Source organism: Nicotiana tabacum, chromosome 22 (genome assembly GCF_000715075.1).
Source record: "Nicotiana tabacum cultivar K326 chromosome 22, ASM71507v2, whole genome shotgun sequence".
Taxonomy (NCBI): Eukaryota; Viridiplantae; Streptophyta; class Magnoliopsida; order Solanales; family Solanaceae; genus Nicotiana; species Nicotiana tabacum.
The window spans coordinates 29,440,148-29,465,405 of record NC_134101.1 but is presented as its reverse complement, the minus strand read 5'-3'; the positions used below and the strand labels follow the sequence as shown (position 1 = coordinate 29,465,405).

The 25,258-nt window shown below is 34.2% G+C and overlaps 2 protein-coding genes across 4 annotated transcripts; one reads left to right on the top strand and one right to left on the bottom strand.

Moving 5' to 3' along the window:
• The first annotated feature begins 1,312 nt into the window (after positions 1 to 1,312).
• On the top strand, positions 1,313 to 15,889 carry LOC107813041 (protein disulfide isomerase-like 5-2). The gene is made up of 5 exons (XM_016638247.2): positions 1,313 to 1,647; positions 3,544 to 3,647; positions 12,527 to 12,897; positions 13,400 to 13,707; positions 15,291 to 15,889. Exons 1-5 carry the CDS (start codon positions 1,420 to 1,422, stop codon positions 15,609 to 15,611), a joined length of 1,332 nt encoding a protein of 443 aa, XP_016493733.2. The 5' UTR covers positions 1,313 to 1,419; the 3' UTR covers positions 15,612 to 15,889.
• Positions 15,890 to 17,876: 1,987 nt separating this feature from the next.
• LOC107796820 (receptor homology region, transmembrane domain- and RING domain-containing protein 2) lies at positions 17,877 to 23,457 on the bottom strand. 3 transcript variants are annotated; one of them, XM_075243452.1, is made up of 4 exons: positions 23,004 to 23,457; positions 22,040 to 22,255; positions 20,466 to 20,870; positions 17,877 to 18,945 (listed from the first exon to the last, which is right to left on the bottom strand). In XM_075243452.1, exons 1-4 carry the CDS (start codon positions 23,128 to 23,130, stop codon positions 18,422 to 18,424), a joined length of 1,272 nt encoding a protein of 423 aa, XP_075099553.1. In that variant the 5' UTR covers positions 23,131 to 23,457; the 3' UTR covers positions 17,877 to 18,421. The 3 variants fall into 3 exon arrangements, with proteins under 3 accessions (XP_075099553.1, XP_016475125.1, XP_016475126.1); XM_016619639.2 differs by having other exon boundaries at positions 22,025 to 22,255; positions 23,004 to 23,456; XM_016619640.2 differs by lacking the exon at positions 23,004 to 23,457 and adding an exon at positions 22,695 to 22,824 and having other exon boundaries at positions 22,025 to 22,255.
• Between the last annotated feature and the right edge of the window lie 1,801 nt (positions 23,458 to 25,258).

Here is a 25,258-nt window from a genome sequence, read left to right as displayed (position 1 = left end):
AGTTAATCATAAGTCCTCGTGGGTTCGACATCCGACTTTTAGTCACTTTATTACTTGACGACCGCGTATACTTACGTGTGCGTTTGGCCGCAACAACTATTCATCAACACTATTACTATTCATCAATATTTTATTATTATCTTTTATTATATAATACTTTTAATTTAACATATTATAAATTTTATAATTACTTATACTTTTTATGTAATATTTTTATAATATTAATTTTATATTTTAATTTTGGTGTATAATTTTAATAAATTAATTTTCGTATATATTACAACAATAATTTAGTATGGGAGCAACATACTAATCCTAAAAATTGAATATTTATGTAGAAATTAAACTAAGTTTTACCATAATGTAATATTTTTTAATTATATCTTATCAATGATTTCATTTTTATTTGAATTATCCATTAATATGTATAATGTATAATATTTGCTTACAATTTATATTATTTAAAAATTTATGGAATAAAATAATTTTATATTAAGTGATTATATAAGAAAGGAATATGAATTATATGGTTATATAAGAAAGGAATATGAATTATATGACTATATAAGAAAGAGATTTTGTTTTAAGAAAAAAAAATTAAATTAAATAAAATAATATATTATAAAAGAGAGAAGAATATAAAAAGAATATATATTTTTTTGCTGTAAAAAATAGTGTAATGAGTTGGAGTTAATCTGCATTATTTTGGTGTTTATATTTTTTTGGTGTAAAAAATGGTGCAAGGGTTGGAGATGTCCTAACTCTATCCACTCCTCTTCAAGATTGTAATTTTTTTTTTACTCATTATTTTTACTTGATATGTAACATCAAAGTAGGTAATAACACCAATATTTATAATAGTATAAATTCTATTTTAACTCAAAACTAAAAAACTTATAATTATATAATTTTAATTGCAAATCAATAAGTTCAAAACAATTTAAGTTTCATACTCTAATTTTTAATTAGTCTTCTAGCAAAAAAAATCAATTTTCTAATCAAAATCGAAAAATACCTGAATTTTATGTCAAATTTTATATGAGTATTGACTATCCCACATTAGAAATATAATAACAATATCATAATTATATAATTCTAAAATTATTAATCCCTATATATCTCACTTTACCCTTAGAGGATATAGACATGTTACAATAAATCTATTTTTTTTTAAAACTATACTAAAAAAATTACTATTGTTTTACTTTTCAAACAACAATAGAGTGGTATAAAGTAGATAGAGGTAATATATATTTCTCTTTTTAGAATTTACTTTAAAAACCATATTTTATTTTAGAAAATCATTTGAATTCTCGTATACATCAAGTGGCACAATGAATAAACAGAAAAAGAACCCAAAATTTAAGTGTTTAGATCCGATCACTCATTTTCATTCAACTGCTAACACTTGAAACAAATATGCTTTTTCTCTTTGTCTCCATCTTCCTCCTCTTAGCTCCGGCGTCATTGCCGTCGATCGCGGCGGCGGAGACGGAGCAGCAGAAGCAGCAACAGTTCGCCGTTGACGGCGGGAAAGTATTGAAGCTTGATGAATCCAACTTCGATGCCGCAATTTCCACCTTCGATTATATTCTCGTCGATTTCTATGCTCCTTGGTGTGGCCACTGCAAACGTCTTGCTCCTGAGGTCCATTTCCTTTTTTAATTGGTCGGGCTCATATTTGATGATTTTGTATTTGTTTATTTATTCAACTATTTTACTTTCTACTTGTGATTTGATGATGATAGCTGATTTAATTATATATCAGAGGCCTGTACTTTAATTGAACTAAGGGTCCTGCTTGAGTGTAGTCATTCGTAGGTGCAAAGCACTTTACTTGCTATTTTAAGTGGATAACTGCAATAAATACAGTTGGTTTTCGTTACTTTAAGTGTGAGTAAGAGTAAATCAGGTATACATGATAATTGACCTCAATTACAAAGAAGAAAAGCCAATGAGTTGAATGAATTAAGAACTGCAAAACTAGAATAAGCATATACTGAGTTTTTGATACTTTTGCTGGAATATGGAATCTAAATTAGACTATAGATCTTTTCTCTTTTTATGATAGTAGTGTCCGAGCCAGCTTGTGCACAGTCCACTATTCTAGTAGTGTCCGAGCCAGCTTGTGCACAGTCCACTATTCCACTAGGTACTGCTATGTCACACTAACACAAGTACCAAGTAACTTTGTCCACTAAGGATTAGGAAGATAGGAAGAAATAACATAGTCTTTTTTGTCTCTGATGGGATTTGAACCCTGATCTCCGAGGTTTGCACCCACTTCATTGAGCACTACTAGACCATGCACTTGGTGCCAACTGCCAAGTCAGTATAAATCATAGAGGGGCTAATTGCAGCTTTTGTCCCTACTTCAGGGCTTTTGCGATCTCTTTCCTAGATAAGATACTTAGTCTGAATGCCGCAAATGTTACTGCTTGGTCTATCTGAGAAGGGACATTGAAACCTCCTTTATGCTGAAGAACATACGCCAGTTTTTAATTTTGAAAAGGAGATTTCCATTATTATCTTCAACTTCATATCCATTACCTTCAAATTGTAATCCTTTTATTTCAAGAGGCTAAGGACTTTGGGGCTAACTATAGAAACTGAATACCTGATATAATTTATTTTTTTTAAAATTGCAACTAATTAGCTATTGGCATGGTCATTAATAAGAAATTGCAAATGGTTGTGTTTGTTATTGATCAAATGCCGTTTGCTGTACAGTCAAACATATAAATTTACTGGTGAATGGACACCATAATTGTTTTTGTAAGGTCCAAATGCTATGCTTGTTTACCTTATTAGGAAAGAAACGAAACATAGTTAGATATTTTCTGAAGCAAGTGATAGTTACAGTAGAAAAAGAGACAAGGAAAGAACTACTGACAAGGTTGCATTTCTACCTTAATTGATAAAGGATTATCCAACTAAATTCAAAAAGGTTGCATACTTTCCAGCGAAAAGGTAACTAGCCTCTAGAATGATTATGTCATATAGGCGATACATAGATTTGGATTTTCATTCATTTTGTGAAAGTAATCCCTACATTATTAGTCGCCCTCATAATAATGTGTACGTTATTATTCACTGCATACAAGTCTTGCATTATAATTTCTACATAACTAGTACTTGAACCAAACGACCCTAAGAGCAGTTTGTGTGTTAAATGGCTTCTGTGTTAGTGTGGGGAGGAGAGTGTTTTGCTGGTTGGCCATATGGAACTGCTTGAGAGATGAGGTGGCAATGGTTCTTTATATACATTGATAATCTTAATATCAATCATATCTTAAATTACAATGACCCCCCCCACCCCCCCAACAAAAACAATTTTGCATTTAATATTGCCTTCAATATTTGCATTTCTCTTCTCAAGAAAAGAACCTCTTTATTGTGTACTCTGCTAGAAGTATAGAATGCGAACAGCATGTTTAAGTTCTTTGCAGTTGGAATTTTGTGTGATTTCACGTGATTTTCCGAATTTCTGAATTTTTGGAATTTTGACCTCTAGCAATCTGACAAAGTTTAAGTTCTTTGCAGTTGGACAAAGCTGCTCGCATTCTTGCTGAATTGAAGCAGCCCCTGGTTATTGCAAAAATAGATGCTGACAAATATAAACGTGTTGGGTCAAAATATGACATCGAGTACGTGTGCTTTGGCCTTATCATTAAGTCATTTTTCTGATATTAGTTTTACAATGTATGATCTGCATCTGTTTAATCAGGTTTGCAAGAACTGAAAAGAAGGGTAGTTATTCATTAGTTAGATAAGACATTTTTCTTATCATTCTTCAAGGGCTATCATTTGGTGATATTCATAATCAAAATAGACGTCAAACTCAGTAGTGCAGTGCAGGCCACAGGTCTAAGAGGTTGATTCCAGATTTCCCAGCCAATTAACCATTCCTTCCTGAAGTGATAGTGTTCACAACAGTTTGCTTTAAAAATTGGATTTCATTTTTACTATCTTAGGTGTACCATATGGGCAATTTGATACGTATGCACATGCATAAAAAGCAGATAATATGTATTTGGAAGTAGAGGAGTTACAAGACACTGAAGTTGATAAGCAAAAAGGCTAGATGCTGAAAGCTTATTGAGGGCCCTGCCACATCCATCTTCCGTGTCAGTACATCTGCTATGTCCTCTTCTGTCTTTCCTTTCCCTTGAACCTCCATTAGTTCTACCTCTGATTATAATATGATCTCCTGTTTCTGTCCTCTCTCAGGCTAGGATCTCTCCCTCGTCTATATTGTTCCTTCCTCTTTCTGTCTAGGATCTCTCTCTCGTGCTTATATAGTGCTGATACTTCTGTGGTTATTTTTGGGGACTCATGCCATGCGCTGGAGTATGAAGTATCCTTTGTCAAGTCTGTTGGAGAGGCAGAGTAGCCAGGTGACGTATATGGGGAGGGTGTAATCAGGAGAGTTAAAACTGATGGACAAAATATAAGACTAGTAGAAAGGGGATCGAGCTTTTTAGTTGGGAAATTTGGAAATTGGGTTCTGATGTACTTTCTGAACCGTCATTATTTTAAATGAGGCTGGATTATCCCGAGAGTTCAGCTGTTGCACAATTCAATTTTGTTTTTCTGCGAGAGAGTGGAAACTGAAAAGCTTCCAATGGAAGATTTATTAGATGCTCTTTGCTCTCCCTTGAATAAATAAAAACTATGTTGAGCTGCAGGAATGCACATGCTTTACGGAAATTAGATCAGTTCTCCCCTTGCTTATGAAATTAAATACTAGCCTATTCTTAAAACATTTTGTTGCTAGTTTTATACTGTATCACCCGATGGTTCTGAGGTTGAGACTGTAGAGCCCAGGCAATTTAACAGTCCAGGCAGTAAACCTTGGTTATGGCAACATAACCGGTGGTCCTTAAGACTCGTATTAGCCAGGTGGGCGTTGAGAGAGTCATGAGGAGGACCGTGGTTTAAGGTTTGCTTGACAGGACTGTGGCTTGACAGGGCTGGTGTCTCAGTAAATTTTTATCCTGTAGTTCCATTTAAGCGATCCGGAATAATATATGATACAATTTTGATGAGAAGTTAATAAATTTCTTCCAAAATGATTTTTTATAATGGTTGCTTTTGTTCCAGTTATATGTATCTGTTATAGGATTTATTACAAACCTTTATATACTTTAAATCCTATTTGCAAGATTATGGATTTCAAAAATGAAACTATTCTTATAGAAACTAATTTTGGTAAGTCTAAAGTTACCACCAGAAGAACTATTAAGTGGGATGAAATCGATTTTCCCAAATAATGAGTCATTGAGGAAGCAATAGTTCCTCAAAATAACATTAACAGTGAAATCGCAGAAGTTGAACAAACTTCAGATGGAACTGTTAAGATCAGGTTTAATGAACCAGATCAAACTGATAATATTAGTTATTCATCTAGATTAACTAGATCAAATTCTTCTTATATTTCACCTGATGATTATACTATAGATTTTCCATCAAGATCATCTACATCACAAATTAGAGAAAATAATGGAATAGATGTCATAAAAAGTAGTACAGATAATATTGCTAGTGTTATTCCTAATTCAACTGAATCCGAAATGGATTTTTTCAACGGTTTAAATGGATAGTCACCGAATAGATTTTAGTCTGGGTTCGCTGGCAAGAAAAATGATTTGAGAAGAATTTAAAACACCCAGATGGAAACTTTTCAGAAATTGATTTTTTGACAATTTTGATGAGAAGCTAATAAATTCTTCCAAAATGATTTTTATATGATATAAGTAGTCACAATAAAATGATTGCTTTTGTACCATAGTTTATGTCTAAATATGTTGATGGTTATATTTTCATGTTAGAAAGAGATTAAAAACTCACTAATGGTGAAATTTCTAAATCAGTTTTTCCCCTACAAAACTCTTTTCAAATGGGAGAAAAAGGATAAAGTAATTTATTTTACAGCTTTTTCAAAATTATTTGAAGATGATACTGGTAAAATTACTACTAAGAATTTGAATATTATGCTCACGCAGAATAATTATACTAATATTTATATTAGTATTCTGGGTGAACAAATTGTTTCCATTAATGAAAGACTGGACAAATTAATAATAAAAGTCCAGAAAATATCTAAGGATACTACAAAAGGTAAAGAGCAAATTGCTACCGCAAGTATCCAACCTCCTCCTGAGGTCAAAGACTTCAAGTTAAGATGTCTAGAGGACCTGGAGAAGTTATTAGATGAAAAATGTGAAGGATTCAAAATTAGTCCTTTAAATTTAGAGCACCTATCTGATGAAGATAAGAGAGTAAAACTCTCTGATGAGATTAATAAAATCTCGGAAAAGTTTGCTCGAAAATCGGTCCAAAGGATGTTCTATTATCCTAGGCCAACTCCTCAAGATGTACTCGAAGAGGAGCCCGATGCTAGTCATTTTTCCCAGAGTTATAATGGCACAGAAATCTATGAATGGAACATAGATGTTTTTACTGACCGTCAGATTTATACTCAAGTACATAGAATGCTTATGTACAACACTATCTGCAAGGTTAATAAGAATTCTGAGAAAACCATTGCTGAGATGATAGTGGCAGGTTTTACTGACCAATTGAAAGGCTGGCGGGACAATTATTTGACGAAAGAACATCGCGCCGAAATTATGAATGCGGTAAAAGAAGAAGAAGGATAGAATGTTCATCATTGTGTCTATTCTTTAGTTCTTAGTATTATAGAACATTTCTCTGGAAGATGGTCAGACAATAGTGAGACCTTAAGGACTATGTTCAAAACCTTAGATGTAATACTTTGACAAATTTTAGATGGTATAAGGATGTTTTCTTATCCAGGGTAATGGAATTACCAGAATGTAATAGTACTCACTGGAAGTCCAAATTTATTGATGGACTCCCAACACTATTTGCTGAAAGGGTTAGAAAAACTATTCGTTGAACAACAATGAGTATAGATTATAATAGCTATTCCGATGGAAAGCTTATTAGTGTATGTACACAAGAAGGCTTAGCTCTATGCAATGAAATTAAGTTAAGTCAGGAAATTAAGAAACATCGTCTTCATGAAAGACAACAGTTAAGGGAGTTCTGTAAACAATTTGCCATAGATATCCCTAGGAATAAAAAAGAGTCTCATAGGCATAAGCAAGAACCTTATAGGTATAAAAAGAAGTAGAGAGAATCTTTTGATAAAAGATTTGAGCGGAAAGAAAAGAGAAGAAAGGCTTATAAACATAGAAAGGATTTTATAAAATACAATAAGCCTGATGCTTGTTACAAATGTGGTAGAATAGGTCATTTTGCTAGAAATTGCAAGGTCAAGGATAAGATTAAGAAACTTGATATAGATGATAATATTAAGGACTCTTTATATAAGATTCTATTAAATTCTTCTTCGGAAAATTCTCCAGAAAATAGTGATAGAGGAAATTCATCAACTGATGAAGATCTAAGGGTTCTATAGGAGTTAGAATACATTTCCTCAGAAGACGAATGTGGACCCTGCAAACAGAATCAGAATCAGTGTTGTAATAACAACACATATGATGAGTATTTTAATATTTATTCTCAATTTAAGGATCTAGAAGTCAATATTCTGACTAATGATAGTTTATTAGAACTTCTCAGGGTCTTTAAAGACCCAGAATTAAGGTCCCAGATAATTGATCAGATGAACAAAATTAAGGATAAAATTCCTACAAGTCCAGAGATTGAAGAAATTTCTTCTCAAAAGGGACCATATACGATGTCTGATGTTAAAAGGATTTTAAGAGAAAAATCCCAGGCCATTGATAGGCCAATTACTGTTCAAGATTTGAAAAATGAGATTAATAATCTCAAAGGAGAAATCTCGAATTTAAAGGCTTCAAATATAGCCTTAGACAAGATAATTATTAGATTAGCAGATTCTCATGTCCCTATAAGTCAGGATTTCAATACTAATATTACTAAAGAAGGTTTTGATGATATTAATGGTGGTACCTCTAAGGATGTGGCAAAAAGTAATTTTGTAGGAGCAGTTAATTTGGCTGATAATGAGTTTTTACAAAAACTTCAGCTTTTTACTACTCAAAAATTCTTAATAAAAGTTGCCTTTTTAATAGACTATAATTTCAAAAAAGAGTTTACTGCTTTATTTGATAGTGGTGCAGATTTGAATGGTATTCAAGAAGGAATAATACCTTCGAGATATTTTCATAAAACTACTCATATGCGGGAAGCGCGACTTAGGTGGTTTGATCATGTGAGGAGGAGGAGCACAGACGCCTCGGTGAGGAGGTGTGAGAAGTTGACATTGGAGGGCCTACGGAGAGGTAGAGTTAGGCCAAAGAAGAGGTGATGAGAGGTGATTAGGCAAGACATGGCGCAACTTCAGCTGACCGAGGACATGACCCTTGATAGGAAGGTATGGAGGTCGAGGATTAATGTAGTAGAGTAGGTAGTCTAGAATGTTCATAACAGTTGTATTGGCACGCAGTCTCGCTTTCTGTTGGTAGTAGATCCAAATGTTTAAAATGAATTTCAATATTTTTTGAAAGTACTAAAATATCATCAATATAAACAATTATAAAATTTGTATAAGGCATGAAGATATCATTCATTATTTTCTGAAATTCAGAAGGGGCATTTTTTAAACCAAAAGACATGACATTCCATTCATACTGACCCATTAGGACATTAAAAGCAGTTTTGTATTTATCAGACTCAGATATCTGAATCTGCCAATAACCAAATTTGAAATCAAAATTTGAAAATATTATAGCATCATACAATCTATCCAATAAATCCTTTTTATTAGGGATTGGATATCTAATCCACTTTAAAACTTTATTAAGGGGCTTATAATTGATAACTAATCTTGGAACTCCCCGTTCCTGTTCAGCATGTTTATTAACATAAAAAACAGTACATGACCATTTAGACCTTGAAGATCTTATAAGACCTTTTTGCAGCAAAGAATCTATTTCTTTTTTGCATAATACCAAATAATCTGAATTCGTTTGGCAAGGTCTAGCCTTATTAGGAATATTATCTTCCGAAAAGTCTTCTTCATAAGGAAGACTCAGTGTTGTAAATAGCAAGCGCTGCGTTGCTAATAGCATGTGGCGACGCGAGGCGAGGCAGCAGTGCTTTTTTGGTCTGTTGTGTTGCGATTCAGAAAAGGCGAGCGCCTCTACCTGTGTAGCGAGAGGCATTGCGAGGCGACGCTATTTGAAGGAAAAAAAGGAAGAAAAGGCAGCGATTTAGATTAAAATACAAAATTAGGGCTTGGGTTTCACTTCTTCTCCTTCAGCGACCATTTCTCAGCAACAGAAAAATTAGGGCTTCATCTTCTTCTTTTTCTTCCATCATCAGCCATCAGCACAGTAACCCAGGTATGTTACTTTCTTTTCTTTTCTTCTTCTACTTTCTTCTTCTTTAATTTCAACTGTCTTTTTCTTTTTTTCTTCGACAGTTGGACTTCACCATTGTTGTCTTCTTCTCTTTTCTTTTTCATCTTCTTTCTTTGCTCTGTTTTTCGGCCGAAGTTCTTTCTTCTTTCTTTCTTCATTTTTCTTCTTCTTGTCTTTTTTTTTTTTGCTCTGTTTTTCTTCTTTCTTTGCTCTGTTTTTCGACCAGGGCTCTTTCTTTCTTCTTCTCTTATTGTTTTTTGGCTCTGTTTTTCGACCAGCAGCAGAGGCAGTAGCTCTTTCTTTTTAGGCTCTGTTTTGTTTGCTATGTTTTTTAATTATAGACTTATAGTCTTATAGAGTAGAAATAATTGCATATTGACTTGATAATTTTTTTCAATAAAACAGTATTGAAATGGCGTCATCCGATAGTAATAAACGAAATGATATAGCTTGAAATTATGCTATACAAGGCTCATCAAGATCCGCAATTAAATGTGTATTTTGTGAAAAAACATATCATGGTGGAATAACTCGTCACAAGCAACATTTGATAGGTGGATTTTAAAATGTAGTACAATGTCCTCTTTGTCCGCCCGAGGTTAGGGAGGAAGTAAAAGCATTTGTTGATAAGCAAAAATGTGACAAGAACTCAAATGAATTATGAAGCATCGTTGAATCTAATTGATGAAGATGATGAAATGGGACCTCCCCCCCAAAAAAAAAAAACTCATAAGATATCTTCAAATAGTTCTAGTGGGTCATCCACAGCACGTACAGTGACAAAAGGTCCTCTCAATCGTGCATTCTATATTTGTATGAAAGAATGGCATATGATGCCGTATCAAAATATCTTGTCATAAGTTGCCAAGGGTTGTCCTTCCATTTTAGGTCAGATTGTTTTAGAAGAGTTATTATCTCCTTTTTCTCATTTTGGTTATAAACCTCAATAGTTTCATGACTATCATCTGTTAGTGCCGATGAATATGATGGACTATTATTATTACCTTGTTTGGATTTAATAAAATCCAAAAATGCTTTGTACATTGAGTGTTCGGTATTAATACCATATGTTCCTGCTATATTAGCAGCTATTAGCTGCTGGTTTCCGATTTGGGCAAGGATATTCCCTCTGCCATATGAAGGTGTCCTTCCTCGTCCTTTTCCCCGATGAGGTCTATATTCGGGCCTCATATCCTGCCATAAAATTAAAAGAATTATTAGTTCAAAAATTCTCTAGTGAGAAAATCAGGGAGACTATTATCTGTACCTTTTTTGTAAATGATTTCAAAATCAAATGGTGTCAGTAAAACTTGCCATCTTGCAAACATTTGTTTAGATACATCATGTTTGCAATCTTTATTAAAGATAAACTTTGCTGCTTGGCAATCGGTTTTTATTATAAACCTCTGATTATAAAAATCAGTCTGGAATTTTAACACACATTTGACTATAGCAAGGATTTCCTTAGCCACAGTAGCATAATTCTTTTGAGAATTATTCCATTTCCCTGAGTAGAATTGAACAAAGTATTCTTGTTTATCAGTTGTGGAATATTGTTTTAATATTCCACCATATCCAATATCTGAGAGCACCAGTTTCAACAGCATTTGCCCAACTTGGATTAGCAAGCGTAAAGCATGGAAGATTATTAACCTTCTGCTTAATACGTTTGACTGATTTACTATGATCATCAGTCCATACTTTCGGATTTTTTTTTAATCTTTCATAAATAATTGAAGTATCCTTAGCAAGGTCCTTATGAAATGAGCAATATAATTAAGGCTTCCTAGAAACCTCTGGAGTCGAGTCTTATCAGTTATGACATCACGGAATTTGGATGCAAATTCAATGCTTCTTTGGAGTGGAACTATTCTTCCATTTTGAATATTATGACCCAACAATCTTATATTGGTCTGAAAAAGGGCCATTTTTGGTTTAGAAATGACTAAGCCATTTTGAATTATAATTTTTCTAAAAAGATCCAAATGCTTAAAATGAATTTCAATATTTTTTGAAAGTACTAAAATATCGTCGATATAAATAATTATAAAATTTGTATAAGGCATGAAGATATCATTCGTTATTTTCTGAAATTCAGAAGGTCCATTTTTTAAACCAAAAGGCATGACATTCCATTCATACTGACCCATTAGGACATTAAAAGCAGTTTTGTATTTATCTGAATCTGCCAATAACCAGATTTTAAATAAAAATTTGAAAATATTATGGCATCATGCAATCTACCCAATAAATCATTTTTATTAGGGATTGGATATCTAATCCACTTTAAAACTTTATTAAGAGGCTTATAATTGATAACTAATCTTGGAATTCCCCGTTCCTGTTCAGCATGTTTATTAACATAAAAAGCAGTACATGACCATTTAGACCTTGAAGTTCTTATAAGACCTTTTTGCAGCAAAGAATCTATTTCTTTTTTGCATAATTCCAAATAATCTGAATTCGTTGGCAAGGTCTAGCCTTAGTAGGAATATTATCTTCCGAGAAGTCTTCTTCATAAGGAAGACTAACTATATGCTTTTTCCTATTCCAAAATTGGTTTGGATGGTCCCCACATATTTGTAATGTAAACTGATTTTTCAAAAAATCAACTTTTTCTATAAGCTTTGGGTTAAATCTTCTCCAATAGTAAGACTACAAATTTCATTTTTCAAGAAATCATTTGTCTATTTTTTGCAGAGATGTTCTCAGTCATTTCATTTAAGAATCTTTTAAATGGTTGAGTTATAAAATCAAAATTAATTTCTTTATTAACAAAGGTTCCTGTAAAACCTTGGGCATCCCACCTAGTAAAAGGAATTATATGATGAAAAATGGCACTCCTAATATGATATCATGGGATATATCTTTTACCAAAATAAATGTTTCAGGTATACAAACCTTATCTTGGCAAATAAAAGCTTTTTGGCAATTTATAAGAAATACTCAATTCTATCACCACTAGCATTTCTTAATCTATGAGTAGTTTTATGAAAATATCTCGAAGGTATTATTCCTTCTTTAATACAATTCAAATCTGCACCACTATCAAATAAAGTAGTGAAGTAATTCTTTTATAAGAAGATATTGAAGTAATTCTTTTTTCTTTGTTTCTCTCTTCTTCTTTTTTTCGTTTGGTCTCAATGCAGTGGATATCCAACTTTGAAGATATTTATGCATGGAGTTCCAACAGATTACTACGGACCAAGAAAAGCAGATTTACTTGTACGATTCTTGAAGAAGTTTATTGCTCCTGATGTGGCAATACTGAATTCTGACTCAGCTATTAGTGAATTTGTTGAAGCAGCCGGCACTAGCTTTCCTATATTCATAGGCTTTGGTTTGAATGAATCTGCTATATCACATTTTGCAGTAAAATACAAGAAAAGAGCATGGTTTTCTGTGGCAAAAGATTTCTCGGATAAAACCATGGAGTTCTATGATTTTGACAAAATACCTGCTTTGGTAGCTCGTCATCCAAACTATGATGAGCAAAGCATCTTCTATGGCCCCTTTGAAGGTTAGCTTTTCATCAACTGTCATATTAGGCTTTGGAATTAATTAAAATCTCACCCTGCTTATGAAAATAGTATCTCATCCTTCCTAGAAACAAATAACAATTAACATTTATTCATCCCTTAGGAAGCACCTGAGCAAACAAGAATCTTGCCATATTTAATACACACATAATAACAATAGCACCTGTACTGTGTTTTAAAAACATGCTTTCGTTCAAGGCATTGGCCCTTATGGTGTCACTTTAAAGAAGATGTCAACAATAATGTATTAGTCACTCTCCTGGTCCCGCTATGTGCTTAAATAATGTGGATCAATCACATAGTGCCATGAAAAATTGCTGGAAGACGGCAGTAAGTTCTGAAATTTCAGTGTGTCCAAAAACCTATTGCTAGTTATAGTGCCTTCAAAAAGGATGATTTAAGAATCTGAAGGTGAATTTGTGTCTTGAAGATTTTATGAAATAATGGTGAATATCTGAACCTTCTTCCTGCTATGGATCACAGAAAAATTCCTTGAGGATTATATCAAGCAGAGTTTGCTCCCGCTGGCTTTGCCCATTACTGAAGAAACTCTGAGGTTGCTGAAAGATGATGAGAGGAAAGTTATTCTGATGATTTTGGAAGATGAGACTGATGAGAGGTCTAAGGGATTAGTGAAACTCCTGAAAGCTGCTGCATCTGCAAACCGCGACTTCGTGTTTGTTTTTGTTGGGTTCAAGCAATGGCAAGAGTTTGCTGAATCATTTGAAGTTTCTAAGAAAACTAAACTGCCAAAAATGGTTGTTTGGGATGGCGATGAGGAGTACTTTTCAGTAAGTTCAATTACTTTTTTTTTCTCCCTTTTCATGTTAGGCTTTTGAATAGTTGACTTAGTGGTAAGCATGTTTTCCTGTTTCTCTTTAAATCTAAGAAATGTCCTCTCTCTCTGTCTCTGTCTTCAGTCTCTCATAGTTAAAAAATTACCACCCAAAAATTTCAGTCTCACAAATATTGTAGAGCTATGTCCATTGGTTAAAACTGTGGATATGATCTTTCTTTTTTTCTTTTTTTTTGAGAAGGTAACGTATCCAATATATTAATCAAATCATCAGCACAGAGTTTGTACTGGAAACCAAAATTTACATCTTGAAATGCTTAAACAAAAAGCAGAAACCAAAAATCCTTGCTCTTCTTACAAGGAGCCTAAAACTTCTAAGATTGAAACCTGACTATCTATATATTCTTGTTTACACCAAAAACTAAACAGAAGAATACAATTCATCTCGATCTTCTGTGAAGAGCTACTTGTATCTTCGAAGCATCTAGAATTCCTCTCTTTCCAAACAGTCCACCAAATAGCTGCCGGGACAATTTTCCATCTGTCTTTGTTGGATGTAGTGCTTCCCCCAGTGTTCCAACTAGACAAAAGTTCACAAGGTCTTCCTGGCATTGTCCATCTAATACCCCTGAGGTTGATGAATAACTCCCACAATTGGCTAGTTACTCTACAATGTAGAAACAGATGGCTAATTGTCTCTGCATCTTGTCCACACAGATAACATCTTGAGCAAATTGGCAGTCCTCTTTTCCTTAAATTTTCCTGAGTGAGCACTGCTTCATTGGCCACCAGCCAAGTAAAGCATGCAACTATGTATGGTATCTTTACTTTCCAAATGTGTTTCCAAGGCCATGAATTGATTTGAGATCCCTCTTAATTCTTCAAGTCCTTGTATGCTGAGCTAACTGGATATGATCTTTTTCTAGACTCTGTTAATATATCTTTTGTGTGCACTTGTGTTTCCTTGATGCCTGAGTACGAGTAACTCTTAGATCTAGACTTACCTGGCTTCCTAATTAGTTAGCGAGTTTAAACAATCTATTGGCATTGGCTTTGGGAAATATATTATTCTTCGAAAAGAATCCTACAAATAGAGAGATGCATTATGGTGAAGCCAAAGAGGAAGTGGCAGTAAGAACTTGAGTATTATCCATGTCCACTCTAGGCAGTGCATGTTTGTGGACCCTTATCAAGTGTAGTAAATATAATTTAGGTTAACGTGCTTTATGTTTGGAGTCTGGACTTCCTGCTTGTGCAACATGGCTAAAATATAATGCCTTCAACTTATGGACTAAAGTGAACAATGAACTCATCCTTTTTGCTTAATGTGCTGACTGAAATAAGCAACAAGGATAAACAGTACTTAAGCATACATTTTAAATGGTATCATTTCACTGGACGAAATTTTATCACGTTTTTAATCCGAGTCAGAGATGCTTTTTGTGAATAATATCTACGCAGGCTACATATGTTGAATTTTCAGTGACTGATCGAGAGTGAGACAAGTATTTACGCATAATCTAGAACAAGTCCCTTTTGACTAAATCACTAAAATTAAAAATTGTACTCGTGCAACAGGTTGTTGGCTCGGACAGTATTAAAGATGAAGATCAGGGGTCCCAAATTACACAATTTATTCAAGGATACAAAGATGGAAATGTTATACAGAAACGTATTAGCTCTGCTTCTTTCATGGGTTTCGTGAACTCAATGATCGGGGTTGGAACAGTAACAATCATAGTGTTTGTGGTCGCAGTGGTGATGATCATCCAATCTTTAAAAGAGGAACCCTTAAGGGTTGGTACAAGAGATGAGGGAGATTATCCAAGCAGCTCCACCTCTCAGCCGGAAGCCAGACAACCACTTCATTCTGGAGACAAACAAGACAAGGAAGATTAAGTTTCGTATTGCAGAACTTCAACCTCAATCTGACTAAAATAGTGAGCTTGAGAAATCTTTGACAGGACGACCAAATTATTGGTAGATCTCAGAGAGATGTTAGGTTTCATACTCACCATGAGCACAGCTCTTTTTATCTTGAAGGAATAACACGAACAGCTATACTTGTAGGATTTAGGACTTATTGCAACAAGTTGTGCTATTTGTTGTAACATTTATAGTAAAAATATGGAGGTAAACTTAGTTTCCCACTGTATAAATGAGTTTTAAAGTAGAAACAATGCTGCTGCCCATTTTGTTTTCCCTCTACAATCTAAAAAGTAAAAAGCCATTGCTTGTTTGGCGATTAGTTAGCTGGAAATTTATTAGGTAGGCTGCATTATTGGACGTATGTAGACTTGTCAAGTGGACCGATAAGGCCCCTTGGCGCAGGGCGTTGACTGTATGAGCGTCCTACAAAAAATAAAAAAGAAAGTCAAGGTTGCGATTTTAATCACAACTAGGTTGTATTGGTTTTACTTTATGATTACGGTTTTAAATGTGGTCTCGCATTTAGGCTATTAGTTGTAAGTCGTTAATTGAATTTTTTTTTAATGTTGACAAACCTTGAGATTCTAATTTCGTACGTGTCCGGTACTTGCATTTTTTTTGGTCAATCTGTATGTATTCTATAAGGATCTTTGTAGTTTTCCAATTTATTTCTTCAACATTACACTTCTTCACTTTAGTTCTTACCTTTAATGTAAATATTTGAAATATAAAGTTCAAAATATTAACCCAAAAAAATCAGCAACACGATGGCTAAGGGTAGGGGTGTTGATCGGGCGGATAATTACACTTAACGGTTTGGCTTAACGGTTATCGGATTATAAATGTAGTAATCCGCTAACCATCCAATAAGACAACAGGAAGATTGGTATCGGATTAACGGTTATTGGGCGGCTTATCGACTAAACCAAATAGAAATTTTTTGAACAATCATTCCATCAATACCAAAATGTTTCAAATCAATACCAAATTTTTAATACCATCTAAGATCTAACCAAACGATATTTTTGAATTGAAGAGTCCTCAAGACTACTCATACTGTCATACAGTATTAACCAAATTTTTAATACCATCAAGACTACTCATACAGACACACGTATCAATCATTCATATTTCGATTTTTCGACTTTTCAGTTCTCAGTTCAAGAGAGACGAGAATGACGACTTCTCTGCCTCTGGTGGCTGTAAACAATTGAGAATTAGAAAATAGAAATTAGGGATTTAGCCATGTAGGATTTCAATAGTACTTTATATACATAGAGGTAAAAGTGTAAATATAAAAATTCTTAACGGGTTAACGGTTTACCCGATAAAAAAATTCAGTAATCTTCCTCCAAACCGTTAAGCCGTTAATTATAAAATCTCAATCCGTTCACCATTCATTACCCCGATAATCCGATACCAATAAGCCAATAAGTCATCGGTTAACAGTTTCGATTTGGTTTTGAACGGTCCTAGTTAGGGGTGATCATAAGCTGAGTCCGGCCCTCCCCCTCCCTCCCCCCCCCCCCACCCAAAAGAACCAACCCGAGATCGAAAATTTTACTTCGAGTCTCACACAATCAATTAGTAGCTTTTTAGGTTACATATGCGATAATCCTCATGAATTCTTTTTTCCCCCATTTCTTTCTAGAATTTGGTTGTGGAATGACTTATTATTTATTTTCTGTACTATCGATATGAATTCTCATTGAAACCCTATGAATCGATTAAAATCTCAAATAAAAAACTAACAAAATCAGCTGTAATGGAGAGACCCACGATACAGTCCATGTGCTCTTAGTTGGCACCCCTGATTGGGGTAGATACACTTGTGTATAACATATCCTCATGCTGATTGAATCCTCTATTGCTTAGGATAATGTATTATTATGCAATTTACTATATTTTCAAGAATGAAGCGATTCAAATTTTTGCCTATATATTTATAGATAATTCTTAATGCATTCGAAGCAAAAAAAGTTTGAACCATCTTATACGAAGATTTAAACGAGTCAACTGCCAACGTGAAGTTCATCATCTGAAGTTACTTCAGTAAACCTCCAAGGAAATACCTTTGAACCTAACAATATTCCAAATTTTAATATTATCATTTTACTATACCAAATTCTAAGTCTATTCTACTTATCTAATCGTAACATTCATCTTTGAAAACTGAAAATGAAATCCAAAATATATTTGGTGTATAGCCACAACCAACAAAACGACATCACATGGTTTTGCTCATGAAACAGCTTCTTTCTCAACCTCAGATGTACAATATCTGGAAACCAAAAAAAAAAAAAAAAAGGGTTTTCGGATACTCTTTATTCCTTTCAAAAACTAAAAACAGAAAAAGTCATCTGACTGACATAGATATTTACATGCAACTAAAGGCCTCAACCATCTATCAGTGGACATGGCTAAAAACCATCGGAGAAACGGGGAAAAAAGGAGAAAAAGAAAAAGGAAAAACAATTAAACAAAAGAGGGGCCAACGCGTACCGCAAAAAGCACCCATCTTTAGGCATGTACACTCAGCAAAAACCTCCAGATATAAATACCAAACCTATCCAACTACTAAATCAATATTACAGAAGTGTTGAGCAATAATGCAGAAATCGAGAGTTACCTGTTGTATTTCCTGTGTCCAGATGCCACAGCAACCAATACGAATCAGTTCCATTGTCTTCAGCTGTAATTTGTGGTCAGTATAATCCGACCACTGTGTTCCTGGTAAGAGGCTTCACAAATTCGACTAATGTTACCAACGATCAACTAAATCATGACTCACATCCGGGAAGAGAGTTAGCTGATACAAATGGTGAAAAGCTTGTAATTGACTCACTGTGGTACAGTGGGTTATGATGCTGACTTGTTGATCCAATATATCTTGAATTAAGAGGTGATAGAGAAGGATAACCCAATGAGTTAGATGAAATTAAGTAAGATGCACCAGATCTTTGCGAAGATGCATTTTGAAAGTCGAGTGAACTTCGGCTTATAGCAAAATGAGGTGACGGGTGGTAGGACCAAAGAGAGTGCTGGTTATGAGAGCTAGAGATTGATTGAGAACGAGAAACGGAAGGCGATCGAGATGCTCCTGTGCCTATATGTATTACTGCTGATGATGCTAATGATGACCTTAGAGATGACATTGAAGATCCAGATCGCAGACTGGAAGAAAGCAATGGTGTATATTCTGATGCTGGTGGTTCGCCAGTGCTAGTCCTTGCATCCCGTTTGCAAACAGGGCAAAAGGTTCTCCATGATGTCAGCCAAGTATCAACACAATCAGTATGAAATTCTGAAAAGTTTACATAGGACGTGTTTATAACTGAAAAATGCCAAGTGCTACAGAAGAAATAAATTCTGAATGTGAACATATTTCAATGAAAGTGTATTGACAAATACTGCAGTATAAAAGATAGATCAGCTCCGGACAAGGAAATATTCCAATTATATGATGCTTGGAACCATAACTTTGGTTTTTCCATAGTTAGCCACCAAGGAGACTTCAGAAAACGAAATAATTTCAAAAATTAAGTGTAAACTGTATTTATAACTGTTCGGGTACTTTGGAAAGGGTAAAAGTTAAGATGATAGAAAGTATGCACAGAGTGATGAATGATAAATGGTACTCTTCTCTACATCATGATGACAGGCTTGGAACCCAAAAATTTCAGCCAGTTGGTTGGGATCCTCGTCACATCCCGAAAATATGGGAGGGCTTGGAATGAAAATCCTTTTGATCAAGGCACTACTTGGGAAGTGGTTATGGAGATTCAGGATTGCAGAACAGGCATTATGGAGGGAGGTGATAGCAGGAAAACATGGAGTCATGGAAGGGGAATGGAGGTCTAGAAACGTAGAGGAGTATTATGAAGGGTGAGGAAGATTTCAACAGTTTCCTATAGAGTAGGGAATAGAAGTAGAGTCAGTTTTTGGGATCATCAGTGGTGCAGACTGCGGAGAAAGTATATGAGAACGACCTTCTCCTTCCCCAATTTATTCAGAGTTTCGTGCCAGAAAAAGAAGATGGTATGACATATTCGGGTGGTAAAAGAGGAGGGATTTCGCTGTCTGGAATTTACATGAATGGGAGATGGATGGATTTCAAAGGTTGAAGGAAATTTTACAGAGTACCACTCTAAGCGGTGAGGACTCGTGAGCTGGGTGGCACGACGTGATGTGCATTTTCAGTTGTCACGACCCAAAATCCACAAGTCGTGATGGCACCTACCAGAACTCCGAAAACTTCATCCAGACCTATCGGAACCATCAAAACTCCGATCCGAGGTCAAATACTCAAAGGTCAATTCTTTCAACTTCGAGCTTCTCAAATGAGAGTCACTCAAAATCATTTCCGAACCACTCAAAACCCCGAGCCGATGATGCACGCAAGTCATAATACACTAGGTTAAGCTACTCATGACCTCAAATTGCCGAACCGGGCACAATTGCTCAAAACGACCAGTCGGGTCGTTACACCAGTAAAGTCATAATACAACAAGATTTTGGTGGGAGAGGAGTCACTATGTGGGATTATACCGGGTTTGTTGTTGTTGTTGGGAGAGGAGTTAAGTTTCTTTAGTGATGACACTACCATAGATTCATGTTTAAGAGGATACATTAGTGCTTATCAACCATGATCTGTGATTAGTTTGTCATGGCACCAAAAGTCAAAAAAGATGAGTATCCTCCCAATGGAGGAACAAAACTTAATAAAATGCTTTGTGTTCCTACTTTCAACGACCTTAGTAACAAATAGAGCTAAATATGAACAACTTGGAAAGTAAATAACGTCTATAAGAGAGGATAACTTACTGTGCCGGCACGGAAGAACTCTAAGCTTATTTCCCACACGATAATCTTCGAGGCATATAGCACATGTTACTGATGTAGAATTATCCTCCACAACTGATGTAAATATCAAACTTGGCATAGCTTTCACCAAACGACTACTAATCCCATGAAATTCACGGACACGAGAAGCTCGGGGCCTCTCTCTTCGTATATGATGTCTGCGAACAAAGAAACACATCCCGAGCACGGCCGACATAGCAAGTAATGAAATGAAAGACGTAGCCATGATTGACCAAGCTGAGTTTTCCAAGCTTGGGATTATCCATACTTCCATATCAGTGTCACCAGCATATTTTGTGAGTGTTTCTCCAGAAGCTTTTGAAACGAACAGTGCGAGTATCTTCACACCAGTAGAGGTTCCTGCCACTGTATTGTGTGTCTGGTTAAACCTTTGGTTGTTAAAAATCAACAGTTATAGAAGCTTAAAGCATTCAAAAGCAAGAGATGAAGTTGGTTTTTGAAGTCTTTGGCAAAAGATTTCTGAGTTCACTATTTTATTTTCCTTTTGGCTGGGGGTGGGATAATAATCGTCTAGTTTGTCAGTTCTATGATATGAACATTTCAGATGAACCACTTTGGGACATGCTGGCTCAAGACAAATCACAGAAGATGAACACATCATAACGATCATGAGAAAGCTTGGCAAGGATTTCGAGCTTTTTAATTTCTAAGAGCGTGTTTGGATTGGCTTTTAAGCTGGTCAAATCAGCTTTTAAGCTCTTTTAGCTTTTTTCAGTAATTGGCAAAGCTAAAAAGTGCTTAAAATAAGTTAAAAACTGCTTAAAACAAGCCAAAAGAAATAAGGTGGGCAGCCCCAACTTATTGCTTTTTGGCTTAAAAGCTATTTCTGCTGAAAAGCCACTTTTTAAGCCAATCCAAACGGGCTCTAAGTCATTCAATTACTTGGTCAAATACAAGTTTTGCTGCAACTGGTTTTCCTAATAATCATCTAAAAGTTGTAAACATGTATTTAGTCCAGCTTACCCCAACGCCAATGGGAAAAATATAATAATTATAAAACTTGGAAATCAAATGCATCACATAATAAAAGACTAAAAGAGATCTTAAGAGCTGGATAATAATTTTCTGTTACAAATTGGAGATGGCAAAATATCTTCTGTAACTTCCTTCAGATGGATCAATCCCTCTTAATCATATTGAATCTCCAAATAGCACTTTTATTTTTCATCCTACAAGTTTTTATGAATAACTAGTTAGGGAATGAAGCGTAATTTGGTTGATCAATTGACAGTTTCGAAGTTTCGTCAACATTTTATATGGCATATACAGAGCATTAAGTGATTAAAGGCAAAGCAGGAAATTTACATCAAAAATTGTATAACGCCACATAGCTGGCTTCTGCAAGGAGTAGCGAGCTCAATGTCAATTTAAACTGTAAACCTATTTCCCTTTCCAAGAAATCATTTTACTTCTTACCCAATGGATCGAAATTAATAAACTTAGAAAGGTTAATGAAGAAACGGTTAAAAAGTAAAATGTATAGTGGAAGAGAACATTACTTGGAATAATAGTACCATATGCATTGTCATAGATAATGGCTGCTTTAAAACCCGCAGCTTGTGCTTTTCTGACTTTATCCTCAAAGCTACATCCACCCCTAATTATCAGCACAAATGGATCTTTTGTGAAGTTATTAGTTGGTTCAATCTTGTTAGTCAAAGTCGAGCATGCATCCAAAGGCTCTGCCACATACAATGTTCCACATTTGCCTGAACCCTTTGGTGAGGGAGCTGAAATTAAAAACAGGTCGAATTTGTACATTAGCAGAAAAGAAGCCCGGTAAATATCATGCCAACAGAAAAGTAAAGAAAACCTTTGCTATATCACAACACATAGCTTTTTCAGTTAAAACAGAAATACAGCCAACATTAAAAACCTCAAAAGTCAAATACAAAGAAACCAAAACCATGATCAACAACAAAATATATTGAGATCTAAATGCAAGTTATTAATACAACATCCATACATACTCTCTTGATGCAAGTACAGATCTCTTGGAGATTCTAACTAAAAAAAGAACTTGCAAAATATGACAGATCAAATTTCCAAGATGAGATCTTTTATTCCCCGTAACTCGTAAGAAGCTCTTAACAAACAACAACAATAACAACAACAACAAAAAACCCAGTTCAATCCCACAAGTGGTGTCTAGGAGGTAATATACCCTACCTGGTAAAGTTAGAGAGTCTGTCTCCGGCAGACCCTCAGTCACTCCTAACAAAAAACATGATCTAGTAAACCCAAAAAACATGATCTAGTAAACCTACCCCACCCCCACCCCAAACCCCCAAAACGCAAACATGGAGAGTAAAAAAGCAAAGCATGATTAGTTCAAGAAGCTCATGAAAACATAAATTAAACAAAACCAAGTTCCTAATATTCAACAAAAAGCACTTCTCAATTAATTTTTAAGCGCAGAATAAAAAAGAAGTCTTGGGGGGGGGGGGGGAAGGGTGGGGGGGAGCAAAGTCAACTCACCAAAATTAGCTTCAATGTCTTCAAAAGACAAAGTAAGGTTTTTACCAATCAAAATTACACTTCCAAGAGCTCCAGAAGCCACTAAAGACACATAACTGAAGAACAAAAAAACCCAAGAACTCACCATTCCACTTCCCAAATCTCAAAACCCTACAACCCCTTTAAATAATTTCAAGGAAATTCACAAAAAAATAAGACTAAAATTCACAACAACCCCTCTTGTCAATTTTCAAGAAAAATCACCAAAAAAAAAAAAGAAGATACACTCTCAAGATTGCTGAGAGAATAGAAACATCAGCTTCCATAGGAATTTTAATTTTTTTGGTTTTCCTTGTATGTATGTATGTGCGGGGGAAAATGAGAAATTTTTGGAAGGAATTCTAAATCTAAAAGGTAAGAAAATCAACATTTTCGCTATATATAAATTGTGTCTCTCTCTTTTGTGTGCTCTAATGATTATTTATCTTTTTTACATGTTATTAAGCTAAAAAGGGACAAAAAATAACAAAAGGGAAAATGACAAGTAAACCAAAAAATAATAATAATAACAAACGACAGAAAAAGAAAGGATACTTTTGCAAGTTGCAAAATCTAGAGAAGGAAAATGACTTTTAATTGTACAAAGTGAAATGTCAAAAATGATGTTAAATATTTTCCTGAAAAATAGTTAACCTTTATTTACAACTTTTATGCTAATATCGATTTAAAGAAATTACTTTTAGCGACATAAATCATAGAGTTCTCGAAAAGAGCAACTTCTCAAAGTATGAAGATTTAGTTTTTATTGAATCAATATTTTATAAGAAATTAATTTATTATAATATGTTTTAATGTAATTAATGGACAAAATATCTTTATTTTATTGTATTGAAACGATTTCGCATCCAAATAATTATTTGTTAATTGAACTATATAAATCTTGTCAATAATAATTCACTTGGACTAATATACGAAAGAGCACCTTTGTGAGGTGTTGGTGCCAACGTAAAATATGAAAGAAACCAATAAAAAATAAAGAATATCTTTTGAAGATGATAATGAGATATTACCGGTACATAAAGTATCTCGTATTTACATATAATCTTATAAAAAATCACACTCTAAAGGATATACTATAGACATCTACCATAATACAAGTATTAATAACTGATTTTACGGTTCAAACTCGTAATCTATCATCGATCACACGAAAATAAATATACTGTTGCTAGAAAGTATAATATAAATATACAACAAATATCCTGCACCGCCAAAGGGTTACTGGATTAGGTCCAATCTGAACTGTCTTTAGTTTATTTGCATGACAAACTTGATAATTCATAATTCATTGTTTATGGACATGTTAAATGAAAAGAAAATAGAGGAGATAGGTTGTTGGGGACAAGTTGATGTTGTGGTCCCTGTTAAAATGTACAAAATTCATGTGATGTTGATTTTGATTTTGTTTGTCAATTAGGTAGTGCTTCAATTTTTTTAGGACTATATTAAGAAAAAGAATAGTCAACCCAGCCTTTTTTATAACCACAATATCTGAATCGATTTGTGATATATTCAATCATTTTTCTAAAATTCAAAATATTTAAAATACATAAGAAAGTGATATGGGAATAAAATATCGTCTGGATGTAAAATGTAGTTGAAGAATATGACATTTTTTTATTACACGAGGACGGAAGAAAATGCTATGCCTCTAATGGATGTTGAACCATTCAACTAACCACGATCTAGCTTTCACCCCTATGTTATGATATTTTAATAACTGAACGAGAACATAAATAATATGGTAAAAGATTAATTTTATTCCCAGATCTCAAGAACATTTCAAGTTATTGAAGTGACAATCTAATCACCATTTATAATACAATGGCCTAAAAAAGAGTAGAAATCAATGAAAAATTAATATGGTTTGTTACGAATGTATCGATATTATATTTATTTTCAACTACAAAATCGTAACTCGTAAGGATCTCAAATAGAATAATAATATGTGTCATCTACAATTCTACATTCAGGCACTACAAATCTATCTTTATCTAATATCATTTTATTAGAAGAATGACCTTGAATATCGATATTATCGTACTTAGATACAAAAATCACGTCTAATCTCAACAAAAAATAAATTGACTAGTTAAGTCTCATTCGACAAGAACAAGATGAAACGAGTTTGGCCATTTACTATAAATGTCACAAGTTTATAAACAATTCTTGTTACTTGAAAAGATAGCCTGTTATTTACTACTTATAAAATACAA